Genomic DNA, 19,355 nt, shown 5'->3' on the forward strand with positions numbered 1-19,355 from the left:
AGCACGAAGGTACAGTCAAATGGTAACAAATCTGTTCTTTCTCTTGCTGCCAGTAGATGCTACTGACATGCAATATTTATCCCTCTCCCCTACATGCTTACAAAAGGATTACGTCATCAAGCCAGCCAGACATGGACCCAAAACATCCAGTCATGTTCCGGTCCCTTCCATGCCTGCCAGTAGCAAGAGAGGCTTCCATAAGCCTCTTGATGAAAGGGGCCTGGAGCAATCAGATCCCTAGAGCACGAGATCATCACGCCATACCTTAAGAGAACAAGCTAAGGTGGGGGATCCTTCAGGAAAAGGGAGAGTAAGCAGAGCTGCAGAGAAGAAACAGCTGAGCAAACAGAGGGTAAGCAGCTTCCCTGCAACAGAAAGAGTAGTTGATAGCAAAAGGGGCTTCCCGCCCCCCTTTCCTTCTACGGAGGGGTTTGAGACACCTTAGCACAGGCAGATGTTGTTCCTCCTTATGCCAGCACAGCAATGTGCCTTAAAGTGAGACCAGTCTCACCACTGCTCAAGGACAAGATTTCCTTTGAATCCTGAGAAAAATATCCGTTTTGGATTTCTGCCTCTGTTGATCTTTTAAAAATAAAATTGCCTTGACCCTGACCTTGTGCACCTGAGATGGGCACTGGGCTCTCAGGGCTCCATTGGGATCCTAACATCCACTGGAGTGAGATCTTTAAGCAATGCTTCATAACACTCTCACCAAAAACCATACCCCCCCCCCAAAAAAAAGCACACTCCTGAAGAAAGCTTCTCCAGAGACCCTTGGGACTACAGCTCCCCTTATGCCATACTGCTCACCTGGGCATTTTTTGGGGGGCGGGTTGGTGGGAGCAAAGGCAGGTCAATCACCCCACCATCAAAAAACGCAGTGGGGTGTCAAGCTTCTCAAAACTTCCTTTTGAAGAGCGGGGTTGGGGTGGGGAGCAGGAGGAGAGGAGGGGCCACAGAGGAGAGACCTCAGTTCAAATCCTGGCCAAGTAAAAGCAACGGGGAAAGGATGTTTCTCCACCCAAAGGTGTCCAAGGCAGGAAGAGGAAGAATACACTTTGTGACTATTGGGGGGGGGGGGTTGCTGCGTGCGGCTGGAGAAACAGCCCCCCCAATAAACGATCTTCTCCCCTCCCGCCCATTTCCCCTGATCACTTTCTCCCCCCCCCCAGCCGTGTCCTTTGCGAAGGAGGCCTGGAAGGGCGTCTCCCCTCCATCCATCCATCCACCCCCCCCCCTGCCAAGGCCGGGGCCGAGCCTGCCGCAGAGGTGCGGCCGCGCAACCCCGAGACCCCTCAAGGGTGGTGGTGGGGTGAGGAGCCCCTTCCTCCCACCGGGGGGGGGGCTTAAAGGGCTTCTCGCACCCTATTCCCCCCCCCCAATATTTCTCATATTGAACCGCCCTGAGTCCTGCGGGGGTGTAGGAATAATAATAATAATAATAATGGGGGAGAGAAAGAGCAGCAGGTGCGTGCGGTCATGTCCCCCCCCCTCAGAGAGAAGATGCTGAGGGGGGGGGTTTGGAAAGAGGCGACTTAGCTCCCCCCCCCCCCCATTATTCTCAACGGCGAGGGCTCCTGAGGGGACTCACCAGCGGCTGCATCTCGGCTCTCACGGCGGGCACTTGGAAGCGGTCGATCTCCTCCATCATGGTGCCGGCGGGAGAGGGAGCCGGGCCGGGAAGGCCGAGCGGGCGGAGGGCGGGCGAGAACCGGCAGCTGGAAGAGGGACGAGAAGGGAGGGGAGGAGAAGGAGGAGGCCCGGCCGCCGCCTCAGTGTCGCTGGGGCTCGCCCTCCGCCACTGCCGCCGCCGCCGCCTGCCTCATCCCCTCAGAGATGCTCCGAGCGAGGAAGGAGAAGGAGACGCGCCTCAGAAAAACCCTCCACAGCCGGCCGCGGTGACTCCGCCCTCTCAGTGCGCACGCGCGAACTCGGGGGGGGAGGGGGGAAGCGCCGCTCCGGTCCCTGGAGGCTCTCCGGCAGCCCCGTCATGCGCCCCGCCCACCACATCTGCATATTCATCAGAGGGGCGGGGTTGCGTGACGGAGCGGCGCTCGCTCTCCCTCGGGCGGGACCCCGCCCTCCTCAGGAGTCCATCTCTCCGCCCATTGGCTCTTTGACCTTCCAACTCGGGGACGGTGCGTAGACGGACGGTGGATGCGGCCAATCGCAGGCGGGCGCGCCTTCTCGTCAATCTCTGTGGTCGAAAGGAGCGGCGGCGGAGGAGGAGATGGTTGCCACTTCCGTTTGGTTGCCATGGATGCCGAGATCAACTTCCGGCAGCTGGCCGACGAAAGCCGGGCGTGAAAAGAAAGAGAGGAGGATTTGAAATAGTGAAGGAAGAGAGTCGGGCGACCACCGCCGGCCATTGACGCGGAGGGAGGAGAGCCGCAGACATGCCCCCGAAAGAGCCTTTCAAGCGCAGGCAGGTGAGAAAAGGGAAGGGGGGAGGGAAGGAAGGAGGGGGGTCGGTCGTGACGTCACCAGGTGCATTTGCCCACGACCCCCCTGTGGTTGTTGTTGTTGTTTTGTTGTTCTTGTTCTTGTTGTTGTTGTCATACTCTCCAATGAAAATAGGGATGTCCCATTTTACACTGATAATTTTACTCTGGGCAGCTTCCAACATATACTGTATAAAAACAGAATTAAACATTATTATATTTAATAATAATAATATTAAATATTTTAATAATAATAATAATTTTTGTTTATACCCCACCCTCCCCAGCCAAGGCCGGGCTCAGGGCGGCTAACAAGCAATAATAAAAACAAATTGAATGAATACAACTTAAAAACAAAATTAAAACACAACATTAAAATATTGAAACCGGAGGAGGAGAAAGGAAAAGGAAAAAAAAAAGAGGAGGAGGGAATCAAATTGGCTCCAAGCCAAAGGCCAGGCGGAACAACTCTGTTTTACAGGCCCTGCGGAAAGAAATCAGATCCTGCAGGGCCCTGGTCTCATGAGGCAGAGCGTTCCACCAGGCCGGGGCCAGTGCTGAAAAGGCCCTGGCTCTGGTTGAAGCTAATCTAACTTCCTTAAGGGACACAGGTGGTGCTGTGGGTTAAACCACAGAGCCTAGGACTTGCCGATTAGAAGGTTGGCGGTTCGAATACCCGTGCCGGGGTGAGCTCCCGCTGCTCGGTCCCTGCTCCTGCCAACCTAGCAGTTCGAAAGCAAGTCAAAGTGCAAGTAGATAAATAGGTACCGTTCCGGCAGGAAGGTAAACGGCATGTCCGTGTGCTTCTCTGGTTCGCCAGAAGTGGCTTAGTCATGCTGGCCACATGACCTGGAAGCTGTACGCTGGCTCCCTCGGCCAATAAAGCGAGATGAGCGCCTCAACCCCAGAGTCGGCCACGACTGGACCTAATGGTCAGGGGTACCTTTACCTTTACCTTTAATAATTTAATTATATTATATTATATTTTAAAAATACCTTCCCTAGACAGGATTGCCTTCAGATGGCTCGGGAGTCGGATAACTCCATACGCTCCATTATTTTTCCCACGAAAATAGGGGCGTCCTAAGGAAGATTGGGACATCCAATGATCAATTCAGAAACCAGGACGGCTTCTCTAAATCAGGGACGTCCCTGGAAAATAGGGACACTTGGAGGTCTGTGTTGTTTTTGTTAATTTGGTTAAACCACAGAGCCTAGGGCTTGCCGATCGGAAGGTCGGCGGTTCGAATCCCCGCGACAGGGTGAGCTCCTGTTGCTCGGTCCCTGCTTCTGCCAACCTAGCAGTTTGAAAGCATGTCAAAGTGCAAGTAGATAAATAGGTACCACTCTGGTGAAAAGGTAAACGGCGTTTCCGTGTGCTGCTCTGGTTCGCAGAAGTGGCTTAGTCATGCTGTCCACATGACCCGGAAGCTGTACGCCGGCTCGCTCGGCCAATAAAACGAGATGAGTGCCGCAACCCCAGAGTTGTCTGCGACTGGATCTAATGGTCAGGGGTCCCTTTACCTTTAAGGAAGATTTGGACATCCCAGGATCAATTCAGAAACCAGGACGGCTTCTCTAAATCAGGGACGTCCCTGGGAAATAGGGACACTTGGAGATCTGCGTTGTTGTTAATTTATTCAATTTCTATTATTTGATCTATTATTTAAATTTCTGCCCATCTAAGGCTCACAGGGTGATTTGCAATATAAAAATGCAAAAAATACATACCATAATAACAAACAAAAACAATACCCCCCCCCCCACAGTTTAAAAGGCCATAGATTGCTTAATTAGTTGAAGCCTGGGAGAAGAGGAATGCTTTTTGCCTGACACCTAAAGATATGTAACGAAGGTGCTTGGCAAGCCTCTTTGGGGAGAGCATCCCACAAGCAGGGAGCCACCACAGAAAAGGCCCGTTCTTGTTTCGTGCCCTCTGGACTTCTCATGGGATGAGGTAACTATTGGGTAGATTTGTCACTGGTTTCTTATTATCCTGGGGAAAAGTTAAAACAGAGGTGCTTCAGGGTTCTGTCCTGGGCCTGGTGTTGTTCAACGTATAAAAAGACTTGGATGAAGGAATTGAGGGGATGCGTATCCAATCTACAGATGATACCAAACTGGGGGGGGGGGTAGCTAATGCTGCAGAAGACAGCAACTGGATTCAAGATGACTTTAACAGATTGGAGAACTGGGCCCAAACTAACAAAATAAATTTCAATAGGGACAAATGTCTGCACTTAGGCACTTAGGCAGGAAAAACCACTGGCACAATTATAGAATGGGGGACACCTGGCGTGAGAGTGATATGCGTTTCCTTGAGAAAAATCACATTTTGTGAGTCAGCACAACAACTGCACCACTTACTGACTACTAATATTTTGCCAGCTGATAAAAGGTCACAGATATGGTGATTTGCCTCCTACAGCACTTAAGGTTCCCACATGCACCCTTTCCACCTTTTCCCTCAAGAATACGGGTGAGAGGAACATCAACAGCACCCCCATCCTGTGTTGTTCCTCATCCTCTCATGAAGGGGACAGCCCATGGCTAGGGTATTATCTTAAGGGGGAGGGGTGTCATTAAAAAAGAGACAAAAGGTTATGCTGATCTGCATAAAATGTGACTTATTATATGCATTTATTATTTATTTACTCGTTGCACTTACAGTCATACCTCGGGTTGAAGTAGCTTCAGTATGAGTATATTCGTGTTGCGCTCCACGGCGACCCGGAAGTAATGGAGTGCGTTACTTCTGGGTTTTGCCGCATGCGCATGCGCAGACAGTCAAAATGACGTCATGCGCAGAAGTGGTGAATCGCGACCCACGCGGACACGGGTTGCATTTGCTTCAGGATGCGAATGGGGCTCTGGAACGGATATATATCTCACCTTTTCCTCCAAGAAGTAGTTCTCCCTCTTCTTCACTTAAACCCCAAAACAGCAACCCTGTGAGGTAGGTTAGTCTGAGAGAAGCAGATGCTATACCTCAAGGCCACCCAGAGAGCTTCATGGTCAAGTGGGAATTTGAGCCCCAGTGTCGCCCAAGTCTTAGTTTGGCACTCTAACCACTATGCCGCACTGCTAACTATAGAGAGATACATTTAGACGTAACTAAATTTAGATGGAATTGCGACCCACCTCACCCTAGTGACCTGTGTGTATGCTCCCCCTGCTCCCCAGGTTTTGATTTGATTTAATATTTGTATTCCGTTTTTCCAACAACAAAAATATTTTGTCTCTCGGGTGTTGGATTAGCATAGATGTACTTCAGTTACAGTTTTATTCAGTAGTTGCAGGTGTGGAAGTGTGTGTGTGTGTGTGTGTGTGTGCGCGCGCGTGTGTGTGTGTGTGTGCAACGACCTTGTAATGTTCTGTATCATTATAAAGCACAACAATTCTCTATTATCAATTCCAGTGCATCTGGGTTTGCTGTGGCCCCAAGGTAGACTCAGATTTGGACAACTCACAGGTCACCCCACTCCAAAGAGGGAAGGCCTCAACACCTGCTCTACTATACCTTCCTGGTCTGGGAATGACTGCCTTATACCTTCTCCTGCTTCAAAGTCACGTAGGAGTATGTGACTCCAGAATCAGCTACAGGCGCTTTAAGGGTTGCAGACAGCTCTTCCAGGGGGCAGAGCCATCAGGAAAGGACAGCTTCTGGCTGGTCTTTTGCTGAGAACAACTGTAGTTCAGCCTGTAAGGCACACAAGGAGCTGACCAGGGTCCTTGATTGGCAGTTCAGAATCCTGGACAGCTCCGAGGAGACCCTGCAGCCTGAGATACGGAATGCTGTACCGTACATATTTCTCAAAGGACTTGCATCATCTAAAGAAAACCTTTGGTTTTCTCTTGCTCTAATGTACTGGATTGCCTGGCAGTCCTTTTATGTCTGCCCCAGCAAAACTGAAGGCAAGAAGAATTTCTGGAATGACCTCAAATAATACATTCAACTGCTCTAATGGTTCCTCTGCCAAAAGTCACATTTGCTTGAACATACAGTAAAGGATCAATTTAGATCGGTTTGTTGATGCTGCACATTGTCAAATGAATGGTGCCTTTCAAACAACCCTGGGTGATTGGTTTTGGGATCATGAAAACTAATGACTTGGGCAAACTTTGAGTCAATGGTGTATGAATCATATCTGTGAAACATAAGGCAAAGTGTTGCAAGGAAGTTTTGCAGAAAATGTGAGCAGTCTCCCAAGACTATAGTCATAACCCAGCGGGTGGTTACAGAGATGCTTGCTATTTCTAGAGGTTTATAAAACTATCTTCCAAAAGTTCAATGGCAGCTCTGTGTGTCTCAGGCAGCAGATTTAAGCACACTGGTGAATAGGGGTGATTTAGCTGCTCTGCTAGTAGCCGCTGCAGGGAACACTAAGAACTGCATTTCTTCTGCTTGTTATAGTAGCCCTTCACTGGTATGTGTAGGCTTGCTGAAATTTAAAACAGGATTAGGAAATGGGCTACCTGCCGGGTTTAAGTACACATCAGCCTTTGCTTTTTCCAAAGACACAGCAATAAGGACGGAAAGATAAAGTGCTGTTACCAGGCAGGATGAGTCTAAGATTGTATCTGCATTCCCTGCTGCCACCACTGCTCTGACAGAACATGAGGTGGGATGAAGAGATTGCAAGTTGCAATACCCAGTTCTGAAATGGTGTGGAATGGAAGAACCTGAAGCTGGTATGCTCCTGACCTATGTGCATACTGACATAGCAGTGGCAATTGCAACACTCTTATTTGAAACCAGTGGCTCAGTTACACACCTGTATGAAGACCATTGATGGTCCCAGGGTGATTTGCAAACATGTCACAGTTAAATCAATTTGCATTAAAACCACGAAAATAAAACAGCAAAACAACTCGTGACAAAAAATAAATCAGCAGCTCAGAACAGCAATTCAGAAGGAGGGAAGACACCCCCTCACCCAAAGGCCTAACTGAAGAGGTGGTCTTAACGTGCAGTGCGGGTGCAGAACACACCATGGGTGAGGTCATTCCACAGCCTGGGGCTCACCGGAGAGAAGGCCCAAGAAAAACTTATATGGAGCTTAAGCCTGTCAGAATTCCCCTCGCCCTGACATGATTTCCTTAAGAAATGAAGTTTATTGATTAAAAGCAGAAAATATTAATATAGACTCGTCATCAAAGAAACAAAAGGCAAATTGCTGCTTCTGATTTAATAACTTACATTTGTTGATGATAGAGCAGGACTTTTGAACCTAGCTGGTTGCAGAAGGTTCCTAAGAAGGCTCAGACACACATTCTTCCTCTGCCTCATTGGTAAAAACACCGCTTGATTTCTCATTCTGTGTTGCCAGTAGGGAGTTCTCTCCAACTTACTCTGGCAACTGTTGGAATGCTGCCATGGAAGTGTCCCAGAGATACTGCATTGGGTTGATCGCTATATACAGTGTGTGTGTGTGTGTGTGTGTGTGTGTATACACACACCCTCTCCCCACACCCCGTAGCATCATTCTGGAGCAACACTTTGTCTGCGTTGATTGCAGGGGAACTCAAATGGCTACCAACCAGTACTTCTTTCAGCCGCACCCTGTCTTGTTGCTGGCCCATCCCATTCCCACCTCCACCATTCACCCCATCACCCCGTCATGACTGCTGGGCCACCCAATAGGCCCACCCAGAACCAGCTCAAACTTTGGGAAAGAAAAGAGCAGAAGAAATGAGTGCCTAATGACAGGTAAGGGAGAAGGAGAAAGGACCTGGTAATAGGGGAGGGATAGAGGGGGTTGCCCAGGGCCCCCACAAAACTGGAATTGGCCCTTCCCTGGGAAATGTAGTTTTCCTGGGGCATTTTAACTCTTCTGCATGGACATTGTGTCCTGGAAACCATGTGGCCTTTAGCTCCATAGTTTCCAGAAATGTTGGGGTCTGTGTAATGATCCAGCTGGTGGCCTGGGAAACTGCAGTTCCCGCTGTCTCTGGCACCAGGCATGCTGCCACAGCAGTGTTCCGGCTGGTACCAGAGTGGAAGGTGGGTGAGGCCCTCCAGCTGCCACTGCTGCTTCTATAAAACCACCAGAATTCCCTGCTGCCTCTACCACAAAGCCAGATGCATAGGAAAGGTGTTTGTGTTGGAAAATTCTATTCCACCTTTAGTTGCAGACATGGAACTGTTGCATGTCACATGTCTGTTTACATACCAGCATGGCTTACTGGGAACTTCTGTTGTGTGTATAGCTTTTGCTTTTTTCTGTCTCTCTGAGAAGACAAAGAGAGAGACGACATGTTTCTTTGTCCTGATTTATGATTAATAAATCCGTAGTTGTAGTAGGCTTCCACAAGCCTCAGGCCTATTCTGTGTGTGCAGTTCACTCTGCTGATATAGTGTGCCCTGGCTTGGAAGCCTGGGTCACTGATTTACGTCGGGAAGGCTGGAAGGGGACGACCCAGCTGGGGATAGCCAGCTGGCCTTGCAACCCTCTGTATACTGACAGTTTGGCGCAAGCTACAGGGTGCATGGATATGGGCTCGGGAGGCTCACAGAGATTGGAGTAGGTGTTTGGATTGCATCACATTCTCAGTAGTGTCACTGCAAGTGTGACCAGGTCCAAATTAGCCTTAGAATAAACTGAGTTATGTGTCTCTCTCTTTTTAGAAGGAGCAGCGGCTTGGTTGGCTGAGCTCGGATCTGAACTGAGCTATCTGTATTTCACCTTTCACTCCTTCCCATTTTCCTCCCATCCTCTTGGAAGCAGCTGCCTCTTTTTGTCCTAGGCACTTTCTTTCTGCCTTCTCTGCCACTCTCTGGGTTCTCTGGTCTTAATGGAGCTGCTTTTGTGGTGTTACTTTTTCTGTATTTGTCCTGTATTTAAGATTTTGGTTTACCGCATGGTTTATTTCTGGCCTGTTGACCATAATAAACAGAGGGTGACAGTGGTTCTGAGCATCCCAGCCAGAGGCCACTCGTTCTGCCCAACCTTTCTTGACATAAGAGCCGCTCTCCGCTGTAACTCCCAGAGGCTTTATTGTCCCTAAGTCTCTGTTCAAGGCATTTTGGTATAGAGAGGGATGCTAATATATTATTTATTCAGAAGCTATAATTAGCTAACAAGTAAAACTTGGCAGTATATTCTGAAAAGTATGCTTTTATAGACACGTTTTTATCTCTCAAAGCTATAAGTAATGCTTTATGTTACAACATTATGCATATTTTATGGATTGCCATATTCCCTGCTGCAACTGCTGTTATCTTCTCCAAGCCTTTGCAAATAAAACAAGTTATAAATATAAACAGATGAACTGAACAGGGCTAAGCATGCAACTTCGCTGGGTTTCAAGCAGCTGACATTTATATGTCCTGAGGAGCGCTTTCTTTCAAGATGGAAGCCCAGGAAGATCGCAGGATGTATAGCTTTTGTTGGCTGCGGCTCTGAAATTACTTCTTTTGACTTCAGTATACTTCAGGGAGAGTGCTCAGGATTTAAAAGCTTTCAGGATCACCTCTAGGTGTCTTCAAGCCCAAAGAGAACATATTTCATGCTTAATGGCCGAATCCTATCCCTGGCTTTAGCCAAGGCTGGTGCCTCAGCAAACACAGATATATTTAATATGAGGCAAGCTTTCTGCCTGCATGGCAGAGCTTTCCAAACTGTGTGTGGCGACACGTTAGTGTGTCTGCTGCAGGTGTGTAGGTGTGTCGTGTGAATGCTCCTCCTGAGGCTGGAAAGGGGTTAGTTTATCACCTCCGGTTTGCTAGTAAAACCGAATTACTGCGTCATGAAATGACGCATGTCCAAAAAGTGTGTCACCAACATGGAAAGCTCTGCTGTATAGGGTTTGCACTGGTTCCAGGCAAATGAAATGGGAAACTATGGCTTTTTGAATTCTATGCTGCAGTCTACACGTGACCTTTCCCGTTTTGTGGTTGTTGCATTGCATGCATGGGCCTCTTCAGGGCACTGGGGATGAGCAACAGGGAAAGGGGGCCAACTCCCAGCACCTAAGCAAAGTGATGAGGGGCCCTGTGAGCTCGACAAACCTTGTGTGAACTTCCCTTATGATTTGAATTTTGGGTGGACTAAAATTGAATTCTTTCTTCTTTTAAATGCCAGCATGCCATGAAACAGTTTCTGCTCATCCGACACTAAAATTACTCAGCCCCTTGATTGCTCATCATGAGAAAGAGATACAGTTTGCATAAAACAGCAGAGGAAGCTGTAAACCTGTACCCGAGTTGTACCACTTTAGACTATGGCTACATATACATACAGGGATGCGGGTGGCACTGTGGGTTAAACCACAGAGCCTAGGACTTGCTGATCAGAAGGTCATCAGTTCAAATCCCCGCGATGGGGTGAGCTCCTGTTGCTCGGTCCCTGCTCCTGCCAACATAGCAGTTTGAAAGCACACCAGTGCAAGTAGATCAATAGGTACCGCTCTGGCGGGAAGGTAAACGGTGTTTCCATGCGCTGCTGTGGTTCGCCAGAAGCGGCTTAGTCATGCTGGCCACATGACCCGGAAGCTGTATGCCGGCTCCCTCGGCCAATAAAGCGAGATGAGCGCCGCAACCCTAGAGTCGGCCACGACTGGACCTAATGGGCAGGGGTCCCTTTACCTTTACATACACACTATATCAGGGGTCTCTTGTTGTTAACTGTCGTGGCCTCTTTTCTTTGGAAGGGCAGGATATCAATTTAATAAATAATACACAGTTCAGCCCTCACAGAGCTATGATCTGCAGCAGCCTTAACAAATTATAGCTCTTTGGGGAAGGGATATTCTTTAAATGTTTGGAGGGATGAAGAGTTATTTCAGAAAGTGCTTGTTCACATGAGAACAAAAAAACAAACTGTTATGTACTGAAGTTCTCACCCTGGGCCAGCAGGGGGATAATGTAGATAGTTATGCAAATGAAGGATCGAAAGTGACGTTCAGTGATTGGCTAGTTACAGAAAATGGTTACTGTTGCATTCTAGTGGAGCTCTATATAAGCAGGCTGACTGAGCTCCTCAGTTCAGTTCTGTTCCAGCTTACAAATAAAGAGCTGCTTTGGAAGAATCGCTGTGTCGTCTGATATGTGCGCCCACAACTTAACACAAACTTTGGCAAAAGAAATGTAAGCAGACAATAAGGGATGCAAAGGAAGAGGGACTGGCAGAGATGACTGGCAGAATCCGAAACCAGGGAAGAGAAACAGCGGAAGAAGATTGGAATAAATTTAAGGACTATTTAAAGAAATATTGTAAAATTAATGAATGTTAGAAAGAAGTTGGGTCAGAAAATATGTGGTTATCAGCAGTAATGGATAAGTAAAAAAGAAAAGAAAGGCCAAAAATTAAGTGAAAAACAAGGGAAGGATTTGCTGAATAATAAATTAGAAATTGGAATACAGAAAGGGGAGGCATGAGGAAGTCGGGAAAATAAGTTATAAGAAAATAAGGGTTGAAATACTTGTTTTTTATCTTTTGTGTGTCTGTTCTATTGTTTTGTTTTGTTGCTCTGAAACTTCTGAAACTTTAATAAAAAATTTATTTAAAAAAAAAGAAAAAAGAAAAAAAGGGATGCAAAGGAAGAAAGAGAAAGAGAATTTGAGGAGCAGGTATGGTTTTATATGGCAGGGTTTAAAATTAAGTGCCTCCCCCACCTGTAATCTGAATTGGTACAGTCCAGGTACAAGTTTGCCATTTCATCTGGGGTTTGTGAGATACGAACCAGACCAGAGATTTAGGGCTGAATTGCCTTTTGCTGCATGTCCAGTCTCTTCTTATGTGCAGCTTTGCTTTTGGGTCCCCCCCCCCCCATATAGTTAAAACAAATTTACTGAAATTTACTTGATTGCATTTTATGTCAAGTTAATTGAAATATGTGTAACTGCCCAAAACAATTAGCTTCCAATTGTCTTGTCAATGCCTTTCCTGCCAGATAAATACTTTTATAGACTCATCTGTGGAGGCTAATGGCAGCCCGGCTTTGTTTCATGCTTTAGATTAGCAATTTGCTGGTTGAATTGGGTCTAAATTAATCTGTGCTTTGGAAATCTCTTATCAATTGTATTCCCTAAATCCCATTAAACAAGCATCCAGGAGGCTCATTGTACAAGAAAATGATCATGACCATTTCTCTCCCCCCGTGTGAACAGAGGGCCTTTTTTTCCCATTTGGCACTCATATCATTGTAGAATATTCTTTGCAGCTTGGTCTCGTGGATTATTGTGAGCCTTTCGTGGGCCAAAATATCAGGCCTGCTTGATGGTTGTCATCAGTGCTTTTTTTCCTTAAAAAAATGCTTAGGGGTACTCTCATTTTCCTACTCATATTGATATGAAGGTAAAGGGGACCCCTGACCATTAGGTCCAGTCATGACTGACTCTGGGGTTGCGGCGCTCATCTCGCTTTATTGGCCGAGGGAGCCGGCGTATAGCTTCCGGGTCATGTGGCCAGCATGACTAAGCTGCTTCTGGCGAACCAGAGCAGCAATCGGAAACGCCGTTTACCTTCCCGCCAGAGCAGTACCTATTTATCTATTTGCACTTTGACATGCTTTCAAACTGCTAGGTTGGCAGGAGCAGGGACCGAGCAATAGGAGCTCACTCCGTCGCGGGGATTCGAACCGCCGACCTTCTGATCGGCAAGTCCTAGGCTCTGTAGTTTAACCCACAGCGCCACCCGCGTCCCTTTCATATTGAAATACTGCCCCTCAATGAGGCCAAACTTAGATTCACAAAATGTTTAGGGGTATGCATCCCCCCCCAGAAAAAAGCATGGGTTGTCGTCCTCAATGTGCATATTACCGTATTTACACGAACCTAATGCGCACCTCAGTTTTCAAAACCTTGAAACCAAAAAAGTATTTGCTGGCGAATGTTAACGCGCCATCAAATCTAATGCACACCCTAATTTTCACGTCGTAATGTGGCCCAAAAAAGGTGTGCATTACATCTGAGTAAATACAGTATATCTGGGCAATAACAGTGGGGTTTATCAGGCTGGAGGTGCGGCAGCTTTTTCCTCTCTGAAAGTTTCTGTTCCTTTCCAGAACTGAAATTATACAGTTCGGGTTGCGAACACTGCAGGTTGTGTGTTTTCAGGTTGCGGACCGCGTCGAACCCAGAAGTACCGCAACGGGTTACTTCCAGGTTTTGGTGCTCAAGCACGCACAGAAGCACAATATAACATCACGCACATGCGCAGAAGTGCTGAATCGTGTCGTGCGTGCGCAGACGCGGCGCTGTGGGTTGTGAACGCTGTGGGTTGCGAACGTGCCTCCTGCACGGATCACGTTCGCAACCCAAGGTATGACTGTAATGCCTAGTTCTCTTGGTAGCATTCTGCTTATTTTTATCAGCAAACATGTACCACTATGGATTCAAGTGTTTCAGTAGATAATGAAAGACACAGAAAAGTTTTTTTGAATATTTTCTGTGGAATGAACTGGGATCTTTGGCTAAAGTAGCCATTCTTGACAACTGTTCCTAGTTCTTCTTTGATCATCAACGGACCTTGTGTAAAATTTGACCATGTTTGACCCCATCTTTATGTTTTTTTCTAGAGCCAGCCTACACTTAAACCTTCCAAATCAACTATAAGGAGACGGGTAAGAGATTCAATTCTAAATTCATTTTCTGGCAACTCAGGGCAGCAATCTTAGTGGATTTTTGTTTGTTTGTTTTGAAATATGAGTGTGTTTAAAATGGCAGACTTGGGAGAGAGCTGGATTAAATTTCTTTTGTGCACTAGCACCTGAATGAATTTACTAGGGAGCAGACCTCACTGTTTTAAATGGAAATTCATAAAGGAAATAACAATAACAGTGTGTATTCAGAATGCGACCTTTAGATTGCAAGAGACAAAAGTGGTCAGAGCCATGGATGTGACTCTTACTTTTGGAAGGAACGACATTCCAGTCGTGCAAAAGTCAGAGGCTTTTACACCTCCACACAACATATGCCTCTCCACCCTGCATCCAAGATGAAGGTTCAGCCAGCAGAGGCATTATCAGATTTCAGCCAGTGGGCAGCATTTGAGGACGGTGTGGGGCAGGGCCAGTGAAGGGTGAGGGGTGGGCAGAGGGGCTGTGTCCTGGGGAGGCAGCTCACATGCTTCTTAGTCATAGGCCCAAAGCATCCTTCACAGATCTGGCCACTTCTGTGCTTGGTAAAAGAAAGAAAATATGAAAAACCACAGAGGTGCAGGATTAATATTTTATATTATCAAGCATAAAGTATCTGAAAGCAGGGTGACGTATGATAATCCCAGCATGTTTTGAGCATCAGTCTTCTTCAAGGCATTGCCTATAACTATTATCCTGTTGAAATACACAATGAGGGAGGAGGCAGGTTTTTCAATCAATCAATCAATCAATCAATCAATCAATCAATCAGTCCTTTATTAGGCATAGTAAACCACACATTATCAAACAAACACCGTATACAAATTGTGCAAAATATGAATTCAGCATAACAAGGTTTGTCCCAGTCAGGTTTTTCTCCCCAAAGATGTATAGGAAATATAATAAACAAAAGGTGAATTAATGGTCTAAATTTCAATCCTTCGAAGAAAAAAACGATTGCTGGCTCACCTTGCAGGCAAGGAGGGGGAAAGAGGAAGGACATTCTCGGGGCTTTTCTTCAGCTGGAACTCACCCAAACTCAGTTCTGGCATCTCTTTTTCAAGAGAAATAGCACTGGGCATTTTTCTTCTTCCTCTTATTCTTCCTGGAGCATTCCCGTTTCGGAGGAACAAAGAAATCTTTCTACCCTGAGAGAGAACTAGCTAATTCTGGGGTGGAGAACTTGTGGTCCCCCATTTTGTTGACGGATTAAAACTCCTATCCCCCCAGACCATCAGCCATGCTGCTAGGGTGAATGGGAACTGCAGGGGGCGTGGAGCCACAGGTTCTCCAGCTCTGAGTTAAATGAACAGCTCCCACCCTGTCAAAAAGAATGAAGAAAAACGGAATACGAAATAAAATAAAACTGAGACACGGTCTTGGCTTTCATCTGAGGTCATGGGAAGACAGACGCTGCGCTGGGCCATCAAAGAGGATAACCTAAAGCTCCATTTTACCCATTTTAACACCCTGAATTTGGAAAGAAATGTCCATCATGTTCTAAACTACATGAAAGAAAGTCGCATGCCCTTCTCCACGCACACTGGTTAAGGATCAGGCTGGTATAAAACGGTGTCTCTTGATCATTTTAAGGATATAGCCTGAGTTCTTCAGAAAGCCTTCCCTCTAGAATTCACTATCTATAAGAATCTGCTGCATCAAAATTTCACACCCAATGTTTAAAGATGGCCTTGGTGTTACCTTGGTATGTGGCGTATGCTAAAACTATTTTTTTAAAAATCTGTTCATTAGCCTTTAGAGTTTTTCGTATTATTAGGCATATTTGTGTGCAGCTTTGCGTTAAGCAAAAAGGATACTGTGGACGCAGCAGAATGCATAACGGTGCAGCTGCTCCCAAGTGGAGTCACCGTTTTCTCCCCTGAAGTCTTTTCCTTGGTGTTTGGAGGGAGGGCTCCCCAGAGACCCACCCCCTGTTTTGTGTGCATGCCGGACAGCGAATGGAGCGCTCCTTTGATCAATATTCCATTCACCCTTGCTGAGAGCAGTCATGCATAGGAAGATCCAATTAGACCCTGGATTCCGTATCCGCTGCATTCATACAGGGCACAGGCCTGAGCGACGCTCCTAGGAAAACCGGATTGAAAAGGGAGGTTGACGTATTGAAATTCAGCTCATGGCAGCCTTTCAGAGCAAAGGGGAGAAATTGCCCCAAGCCCCTGAATTCATTTCAATCAACGGCTCTGTGCTGCACACCAGTAATGGATATAAATTTAAATTAATTTCTTCTGCAGTTGGTTTCTTGCTACCAATGGGACAAAGAGCTCCCAAGAACTGCACACGCAGTGACACTGATTGGACCCATGTGTTGGGCATCAGGTGTGTGCAAGGCCTGACCCCCCCAGCAACAGTTGGTGACAAGTACCTGGAACAGAAGGGACAGCAGGCAGGGACAAGGGATAGCCTAGTGATTCATTGCCTCTCAGTACCATGTGTCAGCTAGATAGAGTACAGAGACCTTGGAGGCATTTGTATCAGGTAGTAAGTGGCCCAGAACTGCCTGCCTAGGATTACCTGACTCCAAGATTAGGAGGATTCTCCTCTGGAGTTTTACTGTTGTTGTTTAGTCGTTTAGTCGTGTCCGACTCTTCGTGACCCCATGGACCAGAGCATGCCAGGCACTCCTGTCTTCCACTGCCTCCTGCAGTTTGGTCAAACTCATGCTGGCAGCTTCAAGAACACTGTCCAGCCATCTCGTCCTCTGTCGTCCCCTTCTCCTTGTGCCCTCCATCTTTCCCAACATCAGGATCTTTTCCAGGGAGTCTTCTCTTCTCATGAGGTGGCCAAAGTCTTGGAGCCTCAGCTTCAGGATCTGTCCTTCCAGTGAGCACTCAGGGCTGATTTCCTTCAGAATGGATCGGTTGGATCTTCTTGCAGTCCATGGGACTCTCAAGAGTCTCCTCCAGCACCAGAATTCAAAATCATCAATTCTTCGGTGATCAGCCTTCTTTATGGTCCAGCTCTCACTTCCATACATCACTACTGGGAAAACCATAGCTTTAACTATACGGGTCTTTGTTGACAAGGTGATGTCTCTGCTTTTTAAGAGGCTGTCTAGGAGTTTTACTATCCTGCTCTTCTTGGACTTTTCTCTTCCGACCAGCATGCCCAGTTGCATGGGGAAAGGGAGCCTGTTTTGAGTCCTGGCTTGTGTCTGGTTACACCTGCCGGAACCTTACAAGTCAGTTGTATAGGAACTTAGCAATTCAGCAAAAGTTACTCTAGCACCCATTGGACATGACTGTGTGTGAGGCACAGCCAACTTCCTAAGAGAGTCGCAGAGGAAGACATTGGGCAGAAAAGAGACTTTCTCTTAAGCAAAAATATGGAGAATTCTGTAGCATCATAAAGATGATCTCAGGGTTGGGGTGCTATCATCATCATCATCATCATCAAATTAAATTAAATTTCTATATCGCCTTTCACCCGAAGATCACAGGTATGTTTACAATATAAAAACACAAAATACGAACAAAACGAACAAAAACAATAACCTTCTCCCCAGTTTAAAATCCCATAGTTTAATTAGCCAAAGAAGAGGAATATTTTTGCCTGGTGGGTAACCACTCTACCCTGAACACACCACGTTATACGGAACTCAAGCAGTAAACAATAACATTTTTTGAAGGTCCAGACAGTGGAGTTTGGAAACTGCTTATGTGTCGGAGAAAAGCTTGATGGTTCATGAAACTTTGAGGGGAGGCAATCGCAATCTGCACTGCTTGTGCCCTGACCCATAGTTAAATATTTTATTCTGTTTGTTACAGAAGAGAATAGGTGTTTCTTTTGCTCTGCTGCACACCCAGCTAGCTTTGGAAGAACGTGGTTCTTAACATGTGTCACCTCTCCTATCTTCATATTTTAAACATCTCACAGAAGTGACACTTTGAAATTACTTTATTTTCTGAAGCCTTTGAGGAGCCACTGTCTAGAGATCATCAATGGAATATGCATTGAATTGTGACTAATTCAGGAATTAGATCAGAGGAGCAGGAAGTGTCATTCTTCAAACCTAGATGATTAAAAAGAAAAGAGAACTAAGAATGGGGGGGGGGGAGAGAAATAAATGATCCATGGGAATGGTAGTAACTTTGATAGTCACCCTAATCCAAGTGGGTTCAGTCAACAGATGTTGATTAGAAGTTATCCGCCAAATGACAAAATCTCCCTCAGCCCTTGGGACAAAAGTCTTCCCTCAAGATCTTCCACCCACATTCTTTTCCATACCTGGTCAGGCTCTTGTGGCTCCTGAACTGCCAGATTGGAAAAGCTGATTATGAAATGTCCATTGACAGTGAATATTATGGGACAGACAGAAAGGGTTTGGTCTATGTTATATCACTTAACAATGCCTTAAATGTTAGGTTGTTGCTTTTTAATTGACCACAAATAGATGCTCAAAAACCCAGCATAGCAGGAGTTACTAATCCAGAAAGATATGCAGACCAGAAAACAGCAGAGCAGAAAGTTATTCCTTCCTGCCCTCTCGTCTTCTCATTTGAGGCCAACCTTTCTATAGACACGGTTCTAACCAAGCTCCTGGTGCTTAACTTTGCATTCAGAAAACACCCATCGGACAAAAGCCAGAAACCTCTGCAGTGCTTAGACATACAATATGGAAGGTGATTTCTGCGAGCCCTTGCAGCTATAAAGGCTGTCACAATGCAGCATTTCCCGAAACAAGTTGTTGAAATGACAAGCTCATTTCACTGTTGAGATCACCGGCTTTCAGCAGATGAAGAGAGGCAAAACCATGGCCCACCTAGTCGAACATCTTGCTTCACAGTTGTGTATGCCTTAGCCAGCCTCCTAACAATTCCCAGCCACACCACAGGATTTGGATGAAAAGGACCAGCAGAGGTGGAGGTCATTGGTGGCGCTTCATCCCAGATCTCCAGAGGCTTGATGGAGACTCTAATAAAGACAGGTAGTGATGAAACAGGTCACTGTGGAAACCACCGCCTCAGTGCCATGGAGCTGAACTATAAACTCCAAGCGTCATCTTCTGGATCTTGTTGTTACTATTAAATTGATAACCCATGAGTCACCAACCTTTGGGGGGGTCCATGGATGCATTTGAAATTTAGTCATGGCCCTTCTGCTTCTCTCGCTTCTCCAGAGTCACATTTGTACACAAGATGATACGAGCAAAACACAGAGTAGATCTCTGACGACAGCACTCCATTGTCTCTCCTCCTGTCCTCGGACTCCTACAGCACCCCGCTTTCTCTGCCCCTCCAGTCACTCTGTTTTGTCTCTACCCAGTCTCCCAGGTCACTCCATTTCCCCTCCCACCTTCTTGTCCCTTCCACCTTC

At 46.6% G+C, this 19,355-nt stretch overlaps 2 protein-coding genes across 3 annotated transcripts in view; one reads left to right on the forward strand and one right to left on the reverse strand.

Moving 5' to 3' along the window:
- Window positions 1–1,922, reverse strand: part of FAM219A (family with sequence similarity 219 member A) — a 57,897-nt gene extending 55,975 nt beyond the window's left edge. The window contains exon 1 of one of the 2 annotated variants that reach the window (XM_028748147.2): window positions 1,592–1,922. In XM_028748147.2, coding sequence (XP_028603980.1) covers window positions 1,592–1,651 — 60 coding nt within the window. In that variant the 5' untranslated portion in view covers window positions 1,652–1,922. The remainder of the gene's footprint in view (window positions 1–1,591) is intronic. The other variant, XM_028748146.2, reaches the window with a different exon arrangement.
- Window positions 1,923–2,242: 320 nt separating this feature from the next.
- DNAI1 (dynein axonemal intermediate chain 1) overlaps window positions 2,243–19,355 on the forward strand; it is a 164,852-nt gene continuing 147,739 nt past the window's right edge. Inside the window, exons 1-2 of the mRNA XM_028748145.2 lie at window positions 2,243–2,429; window positions 13,962–14,006. Coding sequence (XP_028603978.2) covers window positions 2,397–2,429; window positions 13,962–14,006 — 78 coding nt within the window. The 5' untranslated portion in view covers window positions 2,243–2,396. The remainder of the gene's footprint in view (window positions 2,430–13,961; window positions 14,007–19,355) is intronic.

This window comes from Podarcis muralis, chromosome 11 (assembly GCF_964188315.1).
Source record: "Podarcis muralis chromosome 11, rPodMur119.hap1.1, whole genome shotgun sequence".
Taxonomy (NCBI): Eukaryota; Metazoa; Chordata; class Lepidosauria; order Squamata; family Lacertidae; genus Podarcis; species Podarcis muralis.